Below are 15,452 nucleotides of genomic sequence, written 5' to 3'. Positions count from 1 at the left end.
CCATTGGAGGGTTAGTGGAGGGGGTGGTAAATATTCTCAGTATTCTCAGGCATATTCTTCGCTCAGCTGAATAAAATCGTCTGGGTTAAAGGGAATAAAGCGCTAGAGTTGTCTTGAGCGTGAGGGTGTTATGGAAATGTGCAAAGTCGGGAATCGATATCGCGGTCTTACGATGAGCAGTCCACTTCTTTGCCACTCAGCCACCACCTTGAAACTCGGGTACGTGAAGGAGGGGGAGGGGGAAGAGGAATTGGGGAGGGGGAGAGGAGAAGGAAGAGGATTGGGAAGGATGAGAGAGAGAGAGAAGGAAGACAGGGGGAGAGGAAGGGAGGGGAGGGGAAAGGGGGGAGAAGAGAAATTGGGGGAGGGGGAGAAGAAGGAGGGGAGAAAGAGGGGACTGGGAAGGATGGAAAGGGGAGAGATGGAAGAGAGAGAGGGAGGAGAGGGGAGCAGAGGGAAAGGGAAAATAGGAAGGGGAGGGAAGGAACAGAGGGAGAGGAAGGGAAAGATGCGTAGAGAGGGGGGAGAGGGGAGGGAAGGGAATGGGTTGGGGTTGAGAGTGGAGGTGGGGAGGGGAGGAGGAGGGGAGTGGAGAGTAGATGTGAGGAGAGGGGAGAAGAGGGGAGGGGAGGGGAGATGTAAGCCCTTGAATCATCGCCATTATGCTGTTCTTAGCGATTCGATAGACCTGAGAGAGAGAGAGAGAGAGAGAGAGGAGGGCGACGGCCATCTTGCAACATCAGCAACCTCCAACCCTTGACGAGAGAGAGAGAGAGAGAGAGAGAGAGAGATTTGGAAGTAGATATGAATGTTAGTAATAGATACATACCAATACATATAGATAGATCCATAGATAGATAGATATAGACCTCTGACCACTGCACGAGAGAGAGAGAGAGAGAGAGAGAGAGAGGGGTAAACTGGCTTCACTCAATATTGTCGGATTGAGTTGTCGATAACCTAGTGCTGCTCTCTCTCTCTTTCTCTGTCTCTGTCTCTGTCTGTCTGTCTCTCTCTCTCTCTCTCTCTCTCTCTCTCTCTCTCTCTCTCTCTCTCTCTCTCTCTCTCTCTCTCACTCATCTATCTATCATTCCTTCCGTCTCTTCTGAATTCCATATATCGATCTATCCGTTCTTCCTTCCTTCACTTATATATTCATTCAGCTATCTATCCATTCATATATCTATTAATCCTTCCTTCTTTCCTTCTTTTCGTCCATCTTCTCCTCCTTCCTTTCTGTCTTCCTTCATTTTACTTTCTGTCATTCTGTCCAACCCTCCTCTCACAACTCGATACCCGGATGACAGAGAGAGAGAGAGAGAGAGAGAGAGAGAGAGAGAGAGAGAGAGAGAGAGAGAGAGGGAGAGAAGGGCTGTTTATCATGGCACATCAAAGCAGAGAGCCAGGCAATGATCCTCTCTTTCTAATCTCTCTCTCTCTCTCTCTCTCTCTCTCTCTCTGTATATATGTAAATGTGTATATGTATTATAAAGATATAAAACATATTCATACATACATAGAGAGAGAGAGAGAGAGAGAGAGAGATTCCCAACTGATACTTCTCTTTCTGTCCAGATGTGTTTTTTGATGAATAAAAAGTTCATTGCATGTGTGTGTGTGTGTGTGTGTGTGTGTGTGTGTGTGTGTGTGTGTGTGTGTGTTTCGTGTTGGTAGATTGGTAGATGGCAGATTGGAAAAATGAGTAGAATAAAGGATAGATGGAGGAGAGGAGGGAAGGAAAGAATGAATGAGGGACAGACGGATAGAAATGAAGGATGAGGGAGAATGAGAAGGAAGGGCGGAAGGTGAGAAGGAAGGGCGGAAGGTGAGAAAGAAGGGCGGAAGGAGAGAAGGAAGAACTAAAGAAGGGAATGAATGGCGAACCGAACGAAAGGAGGAAGAAGGATCGAAGAAGGGATTAAGTGATAGAATATTATGTATGTGTATATATGTGTAAAATATTCGTGCATATACATACATATCTGGTGGGTTGGATGGAGAGATGACCAGGTAGAGGGAGGAAGGAAGGAATGGGAAGGGAGGATAGGTAGAGGGAGGGGAATAGGAGGCGCTGAAAGAAGGGATGGGAAGATAAAGGGATGAGGACAGAGATGGAGAGAGGTGGCTGGTAATAGAGGCAGGGATGGAGAGTGGGAGGGATAGATGGAGGAGAGAGATAAAGGGAAGGAGAGATGAATGGAGATGGAGGTGAGCAGGGATAAAGGGATGAAATGAAGACATAGAGGGATGGAAAGATAGACGGAAGGAGCGATGGGGTCGTGATGGAGGAACTGATATAAGAGTGAGGGATGAAGGTAAAGAGATAGAAGGAGAGGAGATAGAGGGATGATAGATGGAGGGATGAAGATAGATAGAGGGAGAGAGAGATGGAGGGATGGAGGAATTAATAAGAGGTGGGTGGAGTGAAGCGTGATAAGAGTCAACACTAGAGTCGGATATTGCTGTATGGAGGGAGGGAGGGAGGGGGAGGTATGTAAGGAAGGAGGGAGGGATGGGGAGGGATATATGTAGGGAGGAAGGTAGATAGGCAAGGAGGGAAAAAGGTAGGGAGGCAGGTGAAGGGGGGGTGTATAGGGAGGGAGAGGACAACACACACGCAGAGAGAGAGAGGGGGGGAGGGAGAGAGAGTAATAAAACCCCTCCCCTAATCCCTCCCCTCCCCTCAACCTGTTCAAAACCGGTATGCAAATGGGAGGGAGGGAAATCTGATGACGTCACCTAAATACAAAAATACCTGCACCTTAATTGGCTGACGCTGAGGACCCCTGGCCAATTACCGTGAGGGGAGGGGAGGAGAGGAGAGGGGAAGGGAAGGGAGGGGAGGGGAGGGAAGGTAATGAGAAAGAAGATATGAAATTGGGAGACGAGAGGGAAGGATGGGTAGTAAGAGGGGAGGAATGAAGGGGAGGGGAAGGGAGGAGAGAGGGGAATAATGGAGAAGGGAGGTGAAATGGGGAGAGGAGAGGGAAGGATGTGTAGGAAAAGGGGAGGAGGGGAAAGGGAGAGGAGAGGAGGGAAGTGGTGGAAGGAAGTGGAGAGATGTGGGGAAGGGAGGGGAGGGAAGTGGGGAGGAGGAATGGAGGAAGGAAGAGTATGTATATTTGCCCAGACATAATATTTTTGTTTTTCTTATTTTTTGTTGGGGTGTGGGGAATAATTGGGTGATAAATGGGGGGCCAGACACCCAATTATCACCCTCTTATGGCAAATTGGACGCCGCAAATTGGTCCCCAGGGCGGCAATATGGCAACTCTGGCCCTCCCGTCCAATTAGGTTTGAGATGTGTGACGTCACGGAGTTTCAGCCAATCAGCATCCAGAGTTTTGTGACGTCATTGAATTTTGGCCAATCAGCGTCCTGGTTTTTGTGACGTCAGTGATTTGTTTTTTTCCAAAGATGTTGTCTGTTCTATAATATTAGTGGGAAATAGTGATGATGATGATGATGATGATGATGATGATGAGGAGGAGGAGGAGGAGGAGGAGGATAATGTTGGTGATAAGGAGGAGGATATTGATGGTGGTGGTGATGATGAAGGTGGTGGTGGTGGTGGTGGTAGTGATGATGGTGATGATGACAGGAAATAGGATACAGGAAAGGAGAATGGGAGTTTGTGACGTCAGAGTTACGTCATCAACGGGGATGAATGGTTGTGGGGTTTACATAAGAGAGAGAGAGAGAGAGAGAGAGAGAGAGAGAGAGAGATTTACACCCTCCTCTCGCATTTACATATGACAGTTTGAATATCTTTTGGCATTATTATTATTATTATTATTATTATTTAGTATTTTTCTTTTTTAATACGTTTTATTATTATTATTGTTATTATTATTATTATTATTATTATTAGTTATTGTTGTTGTTATTGTTGGAATGATAATGATGATGGTGATGGTAATAACGTTGATGATTATGATGATGACACTAACGTTGATGATGATGGTACTGACGTTGATGATGATGGTAATAACGTTGATGATGATGATGGTAATAACGTTGTTGATGATGATGATGGTAATAACGTTGATGATGATGATGATGATGGTATTAACGTTGATGATGATGATGGTAATAATTTTGATGATGATGATGATGATGGTAATAACGTTGATGATGATGATGATGATGATGATGGTAATAACGTTGATGATGATGATGATGATGATGGTACTAACGATGATGATGATAATGATGATGGTAATAACGTTGATGATGATGATGATGATGGTATTAACGTTGATGATGATGATGATGGTAATAACGTTGATGATGATGATGATGGTAATAACGTTGTTGATGATGATGATGATGGTAATAACGTTGTTGATGATGATGATGGTAATAACGTTGATGATGATGATGATGATGGTAATAACGTTGATGATGATGATGATGGTAATAACGTTAATGATGATGATGATGGTAATAACGTTGATGATGATGATGATGATGGTACTAACGTTGATGATGATGATGATGGTACTAACGTTGATGATGATGATGGTAATAACGTTGATGATGATGATGGTACTAACGTTGATGATGATGATGGTACTGACGTTGATGATGATGATGGTAATAACGTTGATGATGATGATGATGGTAATAACGTTGATGATGATGATGATGATGATGGTAATAACGTTGATGATGATGCTAATTCTTTCTCTCTCCCTACAGCGGCGTTCAGTATGAGGAGTTTGAACTGGAGGCTTCAAAAATTGGACATCTTAGGGGACAGGGGTGAGTATGTATGTATGTGTGTGTATGTGTGTATTTATGTATGTATGTAATTACGTATCTGTATGTATGTGTTGGCGTGATATTGTGTATGGTGTGTATCTTTTGATGTGATGTGGTGTTTGTATGGATGTGTGTTGGTGTGATGTGGCGTATGTATATGTGTGTATGTTGATGTGTATATATTTACGTGTATGAATGTTCATATGTATATATTTATGTATGTGTGTGTCAGATATATGTATGTATGTTGATGTGATGTGGTGGTGTGGTTTTTGGCGGTGATGTGGTGAGGTAGTGTGGCGTGGTGATGGTGTTGTAGTGGTGTTTGTGGTGAGATGGTAGTAGTAGTAGTAGTAGTAGTAATAGTAGTAGTAATAGTAGTAGTAGTAGTAGTAGTAGTAGTAGTAGTAGTAATAATAGTAGTAGTAGTAGTAGTAGTAATAGTAGTAGTAGTAGTAGTAGTAGTAATAGTAGTAGTAGTAGTAATAGTAGTAGTAGTAGTAAGGAAGTTATGGGGATAGTCTTGTGTATAGCTTTTTTTTTCTCTTCAAAATTACCAATAGTACGAGTAGTAGTGATAGTAATAAGAATAGTGGTTGTGGTAGTTGTTTTTGTGGTGGTGGTAGTAGTTGTAGTGATGCTGGTAGCTGTGTTGGTTGTCGTAGATATAGATGCTAAGATGATGGTGGTAGTTGTGGTAGTTATAATGGTGGTAGTTGTGGTAGTTATAATGGTGGTAGTTGTGGTAGTTATAATAGTGGTAGTTGTGGTAGTTATAATAGTGGTAGTTGTGGTAGTTATAATAGTGGTAGTTGTGGTAGTTATAATAGTGGTAGTTGTGGTAGTTATGATAGTGGTATTTGTGGTGGTTACAATGGTGGTAGTTATAATGGTGGTGGTTATAATGGTGGTAGTTATAATGGTGGTAGTTGTAGTTATAATAGTGGTAGTTTTGGTAGTTATAATAGTGGTAGTTGTGGTAGTTATAATGGTGATAGAAGCCCTTGGCCAATTAGTGATGTTGAACAGTAGCCCGGAGGGAGGCTATTCTCTCTCTCTCTCTCTCTCTCTCTCTCTGTCTACATATATCTGTCTGTTCATGTCTGTCTGTCTCTCTTTTCTCTGCCATTCCATCTGTCTATCTATCTATCTGTCTGTCTGTCTCTCTCTCACTCATCGTCTATCTATCTAATCAGTCTATCTATCAGTTTCCCTCCCACTTCAGACACCCTTTCCCTCCACATCCATACTAATCTCTCTCCCTTCTCTCCTCCCCTCTCCTCATTCCCTCTCCATATCTCCTCCCCTCTCGTCTCCCCTTCTTCCCTCCGTCTCTCACCCACCCTCTCCTCCTCCTCCTCTTAATCTTCTTCCCCATATATCCCCTCGTCTCATTTTCCCCTCTTCCCCTCTTTAATATATCTCCCTCTTCCTCTCTCCTCCTCGTCTCCTCTCCTTCTCTCCATTTCCCTCTTCTCCCCTCACATATTTCCCCTTTCATCTCTCTCCTCCTCTTCTCTTCTCTCCTCTTTCCGTTTTCTATCATTTCACCTTAAAATCTCCTCTCCTCTCCTCTCCTCTCCCCTCCTCTCCTCTCCTCTCCTCTCCTCTCCTCCTCTCCTCTCCTCTCCTCTCCTCTCCCCTCCTCTCCTCTCCTCTCCCCTCCTCTCCTCTCCCCTCCTCTCCTTTCCTCTCCTCTCCTCTCCTCTCCTCTCCATATTTCCACCTTCTTCATTCTTGTAATCCTTTCACTTCCCCACCTACCCTCATCTCTCTTTTCTCTCCTCTCACTCCCTCTCATTTCCTTTCACTACCTTCCCTTTCTTGCCTTTCCCGCCCCTTCCCTTTCCTTCTCTTCCCTTCCCTGTCTATTCCCTTCCTCCCCTTCCTTCTCCTTCCTCTCCTCCTCTGTTCCTCTTTCCCGTCCTTTCTCCTTGTTCGTATTTCCTTCCTTCTTCCCTTTCCCTTCCCTTCCCTTCCTCCATCTCTCCTCCTTTCCCTTTCTTCTCCTCGCCCCCGTTTCCCTCCTCCTCCTCTCCTTCCCTTTCCCTCCTCTCCCCTCCTCCTCTTCCCTTCCTCTTCCCATCCTCTCCCCCCGTTCCCCTCTCTTCCTCCATCTCTCCTCCTTTCCCTTTCTTCTCCTCGTCCCCCTTCCCTCCTCCTCTTCTCCCCGTCCCCTCCTCTCCTCCTGTCCCTCCCCTCCCCTCCCCTCCCCTCCCCTCCCCTCCCCTCCTCCGTCTCCCCTCGTCTGATCTCATTGACTATCAGAGTTTTAATTCTCAACTTGTGGGGCTCCAAACTGTCTGAGGGGAGAGAGAGAGGGGGGGAGGGGGAGAGAGAGACAGACAGACAGAGAGACAGAAGAGAGACAGAGACAGAGACAGACAGACAAAGAGATAGACGTGTGTGTGTGTGTGTGTTTGTGTGTGTGTGTGTGTGTGTGTGTGTGTGTGTGTGTGTGTGTGTGTGTGTGTGTGTGTGTGCATTAGGATTCTGGAAGGGTGAAGGAGCGAAGGGAGAGAGATGAAGGAGATAGCCATAGATTGAGAGAGAGAGAAGGGGGGGAGGGATGATAGGATGGAAGGAAGGAAGGGTGAGTGAGAGGAAGGGAGGGAGGGAAGGAGGCTGGGAGAGAACTAGAGGAGGAGGTAGGAAGGGAGAAGGAGGGAGGAAGGGAGAGTTGCAAGATCAGGGAGGAAGGAAGGGAGAAAAAAAGAGGATGGATGAGACGTGGGTTGAGAGGGAGAGATGGAGGGAAAGAGGATGGAGGAGAGGTAGTGGGGATGGAGGGATGAGAGGTATGGAGGGAGGATGAGAGGTAGAAAGGGAGGTAGGGAGGGTGATAGGGAGATTAGGAAAGTAGGAAGGGAGGTTAATGAGAGAGGGAGAGAAAGGAGGAAGGTTAAGGGAGAGAGAGCGAGAGAGAGAGAGAGAGAGATTAAATAGGGAGATTGTGAAATAGAGAAAGGGAGACAAAAACTGTTGGTAAATAGATAGGTAGATAGATAGAAGGCAGACAGATAGATACAGAGATAGATAGATAGATACTTAGATAGACAGAGAGAGAAGAGAGGTAGCATAGTAGATTAAGGGGGGAGAAAATACTGAATACGTCTCCCTTTTTCCTTCTCTCTTCCTTTCTCCCTTTCTTATCTTCACATCTTTCTTCCCTCCAGCTTCTCTCTCTCTCACTCTCTCTCTCTCTCTCTCTCTCTCTCTCTCAAAATAGATCGGGAAACACCTCGAGGCCAAAAAAAAAAAAAAAAAAAAAAAAAAAAAAAAAAAAAATCGCTCTAAGCCCATCAGAGTGAAATGAAATAAAATGAAATAAAATGAAACAAAAAGAAATAGTACTAAACATGGAAATATCTCTTACCTTCCTCCTTGTCTCCCTCCCTCCCTCCCACTTACCTGCCTTGCCTCCCTCCCACTTACCCATTACTCTCCCTTTCTTCGTACCTCCCACTTACCTGCCTACCCTCCCTCCCTCCACTTACCTACCTTGTCTCTCTCCCCTCCCCCTCTCTTCCACTTACCTGTTCCCACCCTCCCTCCAACATAACTTACCTCCCTCCCTCCCTCCCACGTCCCTCCCTCCCTCCCTCCCCTCAGTAATTAAGCACTGGTTGCCGTGGCCGGGGTTCAGAGGGGAAATGAGGGGGAAAATTATGAAAAGCTGGGAGGAGAGAGAACAGGGAGGGGGGAGAGAAGAGCGAGAGGGAGGAGGAGAGAAAAAGATGGGAGGGAGGAGAGAAAATGAAGGGGGTAGGGAAGGGGGAGAAAAAAGGAGGGGGAAGGAGGAGAGAAAGGAAGAGGGTAGGGAGGAAGAGAAAGAATAGGGAGGGAGGAGGGAAAAAGGAGGGGAGGGAGGAGGAGAGAAAAGGAGGGGAAGGAGGAAGGAGAGAAAAGGAGGGGGAGGGAGGAGGAGAAAAGGAGAGGGAAGGGAGGAAGAGAATAGGAGGGAGAGGGAGGAGAGAATAGGAGGGGGAGGAGGAAGGAGAGAATAGGAGGGGGGGAGGAAGGAGAGAAAGGAGGGGGAAGTAGGAAGGAGAGAATAGGAGGAGGAGAGACGAGACAAGGGGAAGGAAGAAAGGTGTTAAGAAAGGGAGAGAATCAACCTACACCAAACAAGCAGAAAAAGAGGTGAGAGAGAGAGGGAGAGAGAGAGAGAGAGAGAGAGATACATTAGCCACGTCACAGGGAAACACGTCATTTCTCCTCCCTCTCCCTTCCTCTCCCTCTCCCTCACCCTCCCTCCCTGCCTCCTTCACCCTTCGTTACTGTCACTCATCTCCCTCCCTCTCTCCCTCACTCTCTCACTTTTTCTCTCACTCACTCACTTATTTTTTTCCTATGATTTTTATGTAGGTATTTTTTTCACCATATCCATCGTCGTAATCTCTCTCTCTCTCTCTCTCTCTCTCTCTCTCTCTCTCATCTGTCCACTCAGCTATTCTTGTTACAGTCGAGTTCTCACCCCTCTCCCCTCCCCACTCCTCCCCTCCCCTCCCCTATCCGCTCTCCATCCCGTCCTTTCTCGCTCACTCAGCTACTCTCGCTCTTTGTCTCTTCCTCCCTTCCTCACTTTCTCTCCCCTCCCTCTTCCAAACCCTTCCCTTCCCTTCCCTCTCTCTCCCCTTCCTTCCCTCCCTCTCACCTCCCCCTTCCCAACTCTTCCCTTTCTTTCCTTACTGTTATTCCTTCCAAATCCCTCCCTTCCCTTCCCTTCCTTTCCCTTCCCTTGCCTTGCCTTCCCTTCCCTTCCCTTCCCTTCCCTTCCCTTCCCTTCTCTTCCCTTCCTCTCCACTCCCCCTTCCTATCCTCTTCCCTTCCCTTCCCTTCCTCCACACTCCCTCTTCCTTTCCTCTTCCGTTCCCTCTCCTCCCCCTCTTTCTCCCTCCCCTTCCTTCCTGTCATATTCTATTAGTTCCTCCTCCTCCTCCTCCTCCTCCCTCCCCTTTTTTTTCACTCTCCGTTTCTTATCTCACTCTCCTCTCTCGTCCCCTCTTCTCTTCTCCCATCTTCTTTTCCTTCTTCCCTTTTTCCGCTTCTTTCCTCCTCTCTTAAATGTTCTTGTATCTGAGAGAGAGAGAGAGAGAGAGAGAGAGAGATTAGCCCCGTTTTCTGCATAAGTGGCTGGAGTGTACTGGAGTATATAGGAAGCTTCGTAACACCTCATCCTAAGCGATTTATTTTGCATAGTACACCTTAACAGTCCCCCCTTATTTGTGTCTCCTTATTTTGACATAATTTTCATCAGTAACATAGAACAGAATATCGAGGTGTGATGTGGAGAATAAATCGCCAAGATACAGATGTTGCGAACCTCCAAAGACCTTATAATGTTGGAGGATATTGTGGTTTAATGCGAAAAGTAAATTGTTAAGAAGGATGCGTTAGGAAATCTTCAAATGCCTTATAATGTACAAGGGAAGGCTGGTTAGATTGGCTGAGGAGATGGTGGTGATAGAGGCTTCAAGATTGGTAGATAGATAGATAGATAGTTGGATAGATTGCTCCTCTTACCTCTCTATCTCTTTCCTCTTCTCCCTTCCTGTCTTCCCCTTGCCTCCTCCCCCACCCATTTTTTACCCCATTCCCCTCTTCTCTTTCCTCTTAATCCACCACCTCTACTGTTCTCTCTCTCTTTTCCTTCCTGTACTCTTTTCCTCTGCCTTTCCACTCTCCCTCACCTCTCATCACTCCCTCCTCTCCCTCTCCCTCACTCCTTTCCCTCCTTCTCATCTTCCCCTCCCATCTTCCTCTCTCTTCTCCCTCCTGCTCCATCCCCCCTCCCCCCATCTGAGCGACAGTTTATTGCCAGTCTACAAATATTCTGAGGGAGGATGAGGTGAAGCCCTGGACCTTTAAACCAGCTGATGTTTGTAAACAAAGCCACGTGGCCGCCGCACGAGGCACAGCTGAGGGAGACAGGATTAAAGGGACGCACAGGAAATAGGAGAGGAGGGGGAAATAGGGGGAAGAGGAGGGAATAGGAGGAGAGGAGGGAAGAAGAGTAGAAGTAGGAAAGGAGAGCAAAGGAAATGTGGAAATGAAGAGAAGAGGAAGTGGGGAGGATATAAGAAGTTGGAAGAAAGTAGAGGAATGTGGGAAGAGGTAAGGAGGAGAGAAGAGTAAAGGAAACAAGAGGAGAAGAAATGGGAAAAGAGAGGAGACAAGGGTGGAGAGGAAAAGAAGGTAGGAGAGAGATGGGAGACAGGGATGGAGAGACTGGAGAGAGGGAGGGAAAATTGGCGATGAGGGAGAGGTCCTAATGAGGAAGGAGGAAGGGCGGGGAGCGCGGTGACAGATGAGACAGGAGAGAGAGAGAGAGAGAGAGAGAGAGATGAAAAGAATTGATGGAGGCAAGAAAGGAGGAGGTGTGTGTGTGTGTGTGTGTGTGTGTGTGTGTGTGTGTGTGTGTGTGTATGTATGTATGTATGAGAGAGAGCGAAAGAGAGAGAGTAATAATAATAATAATAATAATAATAATAATAATAATAATAATAATAATTTTATTTCCACCAACAACAGTCATTTTTGTTACGTAATATATACAGAGAATTCATAATACATGATTGAAGAATGACAGCCTAATTTTTATCTAAGACCGCGACCTTATTTGGGTACATGTCCTGCAGAGAGAGAGAGAGAGAGAGAGAGAGAGAGAGAGAGAGAGAGAGAGAGTTGCTGGGTGGCTAATGGAGGTAAAAAGTTAAGATATGTTGTTCGGGAGGGAAGATGGATGGAGGGAAAGGGAGGGAGGAGATGGATGGAGGGAGAGAGAGAGAGAGAGAGAGAGAGGGGGGGGGGCTGACCTCACCCCGGGCGCCAGTAATGCCGCTCTTGACTTATTGCTTCCTCGCCTCAGCTGACATCTCTCTCTCTCTCTCTCTCTCTCTCTCTCTCTCTCTCTCATATGTTTAATCAGATGTACTGTGTTTTGACTTGCACTTATCTTCTGTTCTTAGTTCAGTGTATTCCTCTGTTCTTCTGTTCTTACATTCTTACGAGGAAGAGAAACCCCCTTATGTAAGATAGAAAACACCCTTACGTAAGACAGAAACCCTTTACGTTAGACAGAAGCCCCCTTACATAATACAGAAAACTTCGTAAGATAGAAACCTCCTTGCGTAAGACAGAAACCGCCCTTACGTAAGATCATGTAATATTCTGACTGAGGTATTCTTATGTTTTTGTCTTCATTCTTACAGTGAGGGTGGAGATGAGGAGTACGAACGAAAGAATCCGCCTCAACGTAAGATAGAAGATCCCTGCGTAAGACAGAACCCCCTCCCCCTACGTAAGATCCTGTAATATTCTAATGTGACCTTCCATTCTTGCAGTGAGGGTGGAGATGAGGAGTACGAGAGAGAGAAGCCGCCGCTACGTAAGATCGACCAGTACCTGCCGCCTGACTGCCCCTGTTGCAATATCACCAAGCGCTTCACCATGGCCATCCTCGCCAGCATAGGTCAGTCAGGGTCATAGGTCAAGGGTTATTACGGTCACGAGGTCATTAGGTCAGTTGTTAAGGCCGAAGTCACAAGGTCAGGGTCAGGGTCATAGGGCAATTTGTGTTTAGCTTATCACACTTTAGTTCGTTCACCTTAACTTGGCGTAGATTTTAGTCTTTGTGAAGCTCATTTTCTGGCTTTACAACTTTTCCATAGCACTTCTTCGTGACTAGCATCGCATTCTGTTGTTCATCGCTTGTTACATCTCAGCAGTCAAGATGGAGGGATGCCATTCTTACGCCTGGTTAAAGGTAAGTAAAGTAGTTATTTATCATTTAGGTAGTTGTTTTGCTTAAAGATATAATTCACAATAAATCACAATAAATCACAAAAGTCTAGTTCACTCAGGTCATTACGTCATTTATGTGTGGATTGCGGGTCACGTTCACGCTGGTTATCCTCTCTCGTTCTAGGTCAAGTCAGGTCACCACTTTACTGAAATGATGGGGAGTCATTATAATACAGAAGAATCGTTTAACTCTACACGTGGAAGGAATGACATCAAAGGAGGGTCACTGGCTCTCTGAAAATATGGGACTCTCCTCTTCCTTTATGGAGAGTTGGGGAATGGAGATAAGTTTGTGATGGGCGAGTTTGTTATATTGTTAGAGAAGTTGTGTTGGTGGTCACTGCTTCTCGGTATGGCACTCTGCTGTGGACCCAAAATGTCTTCTGGTTGTGATAGTGAATGGAATCTTGTAGTAAGGATTGTTTTATCTTGGGACGAGTTAAGAAAGATATATTATTAGACATGAAAATTAAGATTGAGTATAATGGTGGTGATAGATTGGGTCAAGGAAGTAGTGTTGTTGTGAGAGTAGGAATTCAGATGCATTTCTCTTGGTGTTTATGAGAGATAGGGAGAAAGTGAGTGAGTTAGAGTGAGGCTGAGGGAGTGCAAGGGGCAAGGGAGTGATAGTGTGAATGGAAGCCAGGGAGTTAGAGTGAGTGAGTGAGAGGAGTGTCGAACAGGGTGTGGTCCCTCTCACTGCCTCGCTCACTCTGGCCCACCTGACTCTCTCTCACTTCCTCTTTAAGGCCACGTGGACACACCTCAAGCCACGCCCTCTCTCACTTTCTCTCTTTCTCTCTCTCTCTCTCTCACACGCTGTCACTCTCCTCGTGTTACATTACAGCCACGCCCTCCTATCCCCCCCTCCCTTCCTCACTCCCTCTCTCTCTCTTGCTCACTCACCAATCCCTTCCCTCTCTCTCTTTCTCCTCCTCTCTCTCATTCTCTCACACACTGTCAGTTATGGTATTAACTTAGAGCCACGCCCAAGCCCCCCCCTCTCTCTCTCACACACACACACACACACACACACACACACACACACACACACACACACACACACACACACACACACACACACACACACACACACACACACACACACACACACACACACACACACACACACACACTCACCTCCCCCCACTCCCTTTCCTTCTCCCCTTTATCACCCAACCCCTGCCTACCCCCACACCTGAGCCACGCCCTCGCATCACCACCCCTGCCTCACCCCTGCCTCACCTGTTGCAGTGTGGGTGTGGCGGGGTACCTGAGTGGACGAAGGGTGTGTGCCTGACCCCGCCCTCACCCCCTCACACCTGTTGAGCTAGAGGGGGGGAGAGGGGGAGAGGGGGAGAGCTGGAGGTGTGGCTGCTTGTCTCTCTCTCTCACCTGCCCCGCCCCGCCCTTCCTCTCTCTCTATCTCCTTGCCACCGCCTCTCGCTCTCTGTCAACCTCTGGCATGTCAGGTGTATTTCTTAGACACTCCGTACATCTTGTCACCTGTCGCCATTGTTCTCTGTAACCCTATTTTATAATCTTAATTCCATGGTGACCTTTTTAAAGGTCACCATGGAATTAATTGTGACCCCAGGCTTAACTGAACGTGAACCCGGTAGACTGCAGGCTGAAGTTTCCCTCCTTCATTCCACCATCCTCCTTTTATGGGGATAGGGAAGTAGTTGAGGGACGTTTGTATAACCAGGCAGTGAAGCCGCTCAGTTATATTGGTGCCACAACGTGAAGGCGTCCCTCTAAGATTGGTCCTAACTGTACCGCCATTGCACATCGTTGCAGGGTTCCTGATCTCATTCGGCATCCGGTGCAACATGGGCGTGGCCGTGTTGGAGATGACCAGCAACAACACGCAGTCGGGGGTACGTCCTGTGTATCCATCTCTCTATCTCTTACACTCCTAGTTAGTCTCTCACACTCCATCTTCCCCACATGGCCCAACCACCTCAATGTATTTCTCCTAATGCATTCTATCACATCCACACCACAACGCTCCTTCTTCCTCATAAATAAACATAAATATAACGCATGTCTATACTCTTTTTACTCTAACTTGGCCCAGATTTTCGCCCTTTTGCAGCTTATAACACGCAGGTCAGTGGCGGAAAATGACAGTGCTACTACCGCTTTACATTCTTGCCATAGCACTTCTTCGTGACTAGCATCCTGTTCTAGCGTTCTTCTCCTGTTACAACTCAGTATTCAAGATGGAGAGACTGCTGCAGTTTTAGGCCAAGTTAGAGTAAAAAGACTACCGTAATATCACCCTTTATTATCTCATTCTTCGTCATTAATACTATTACTTTCTGCCGTTCTTGTAAAATTTCCTTTACGGTATATTTGTCTTGTGTTGGTTTAGGTGCTGTTTCTCCTTATTTTCCTGTACGGCTGAGGGCAGTAGAGATAGTAATAATGATGATGATACTAATAATGATGATGAAACAGTAATAATGATGATATTTGAACACTGCATTAAAATTTCTGTATGAATGGACATCTCACCACTTCCTCCTCCCCCTCCCGCCCACACCCACACCGCCCCCGCCCACGTCCCCTTACAGAAGCGTGAGATAGACTGGAGTGACGACATCGTGGGCGTGGTGGACTCCTCATTCTTCTGGGGTTACCTGGTGACGCAGGTGCCGGGAGGGTTAATTGCCTCGAGATTCCCAGCACACAGGTAAATATAATAGCTCTCTCTCTCTCTCTCTCTCTCTCTCTCTCTCTCTCTCTCTCTCTCTCTCTCACACACACACACACACACACACACACACACACACACACACACACACACACACACACACACACACACAGACACACACACACACAGACACAGACACACACACACACACACACACACACAC

At 46.6% G+C, this 15,452-nt stretch overlaps 1 protein-coding gene across 1 annotated transcript in view; it reads left to right on the top strand.

Moving 5' to 3' along the window:
- Positions 1-15,452, top strand: part of LOC145399015 (vesicular glutamate transporter 1-like) — a 111,531-nt gene that overhangs the window by 67,058 nt on the left and 29,021 nt on the right. The window contains 4 exon segments of the mRNA XM_080271744.1: positions 4,702-4,764; positions 12,111-12,238; positions 14,371-14,450; positions 15,150-15,268. Of these exon segments, the coding sequence (XP_080127870.1) occupies positions 4,702-4,764; positions 12,111-12,238; positions 14,371-14,450; positions 15,150-15,268 (390 nt within the window).

The sequence above is a fragment of the Coenobita brevimanus genome, chromosome 47, assembly GCF_032717465.1.
Source record: "Coenobita brevimanus isolate Jiangsu-jjx chromosome 47, ASM3271746v2, whole genome shotgun sequence".
NCBI classification, from domain to species: domain Eukaryota; kingdom Metazoa; phylum Arthropoda; class Malacostraca; order Decapoda; family Coenobitidae; genus Coenobita; species Coenobita brevimanus.
The sequence above is the reverse complement of the archived record's forward strand: the minus strand, read 5'-3'. Positions and strand labels throughout refer to the sequence as shown.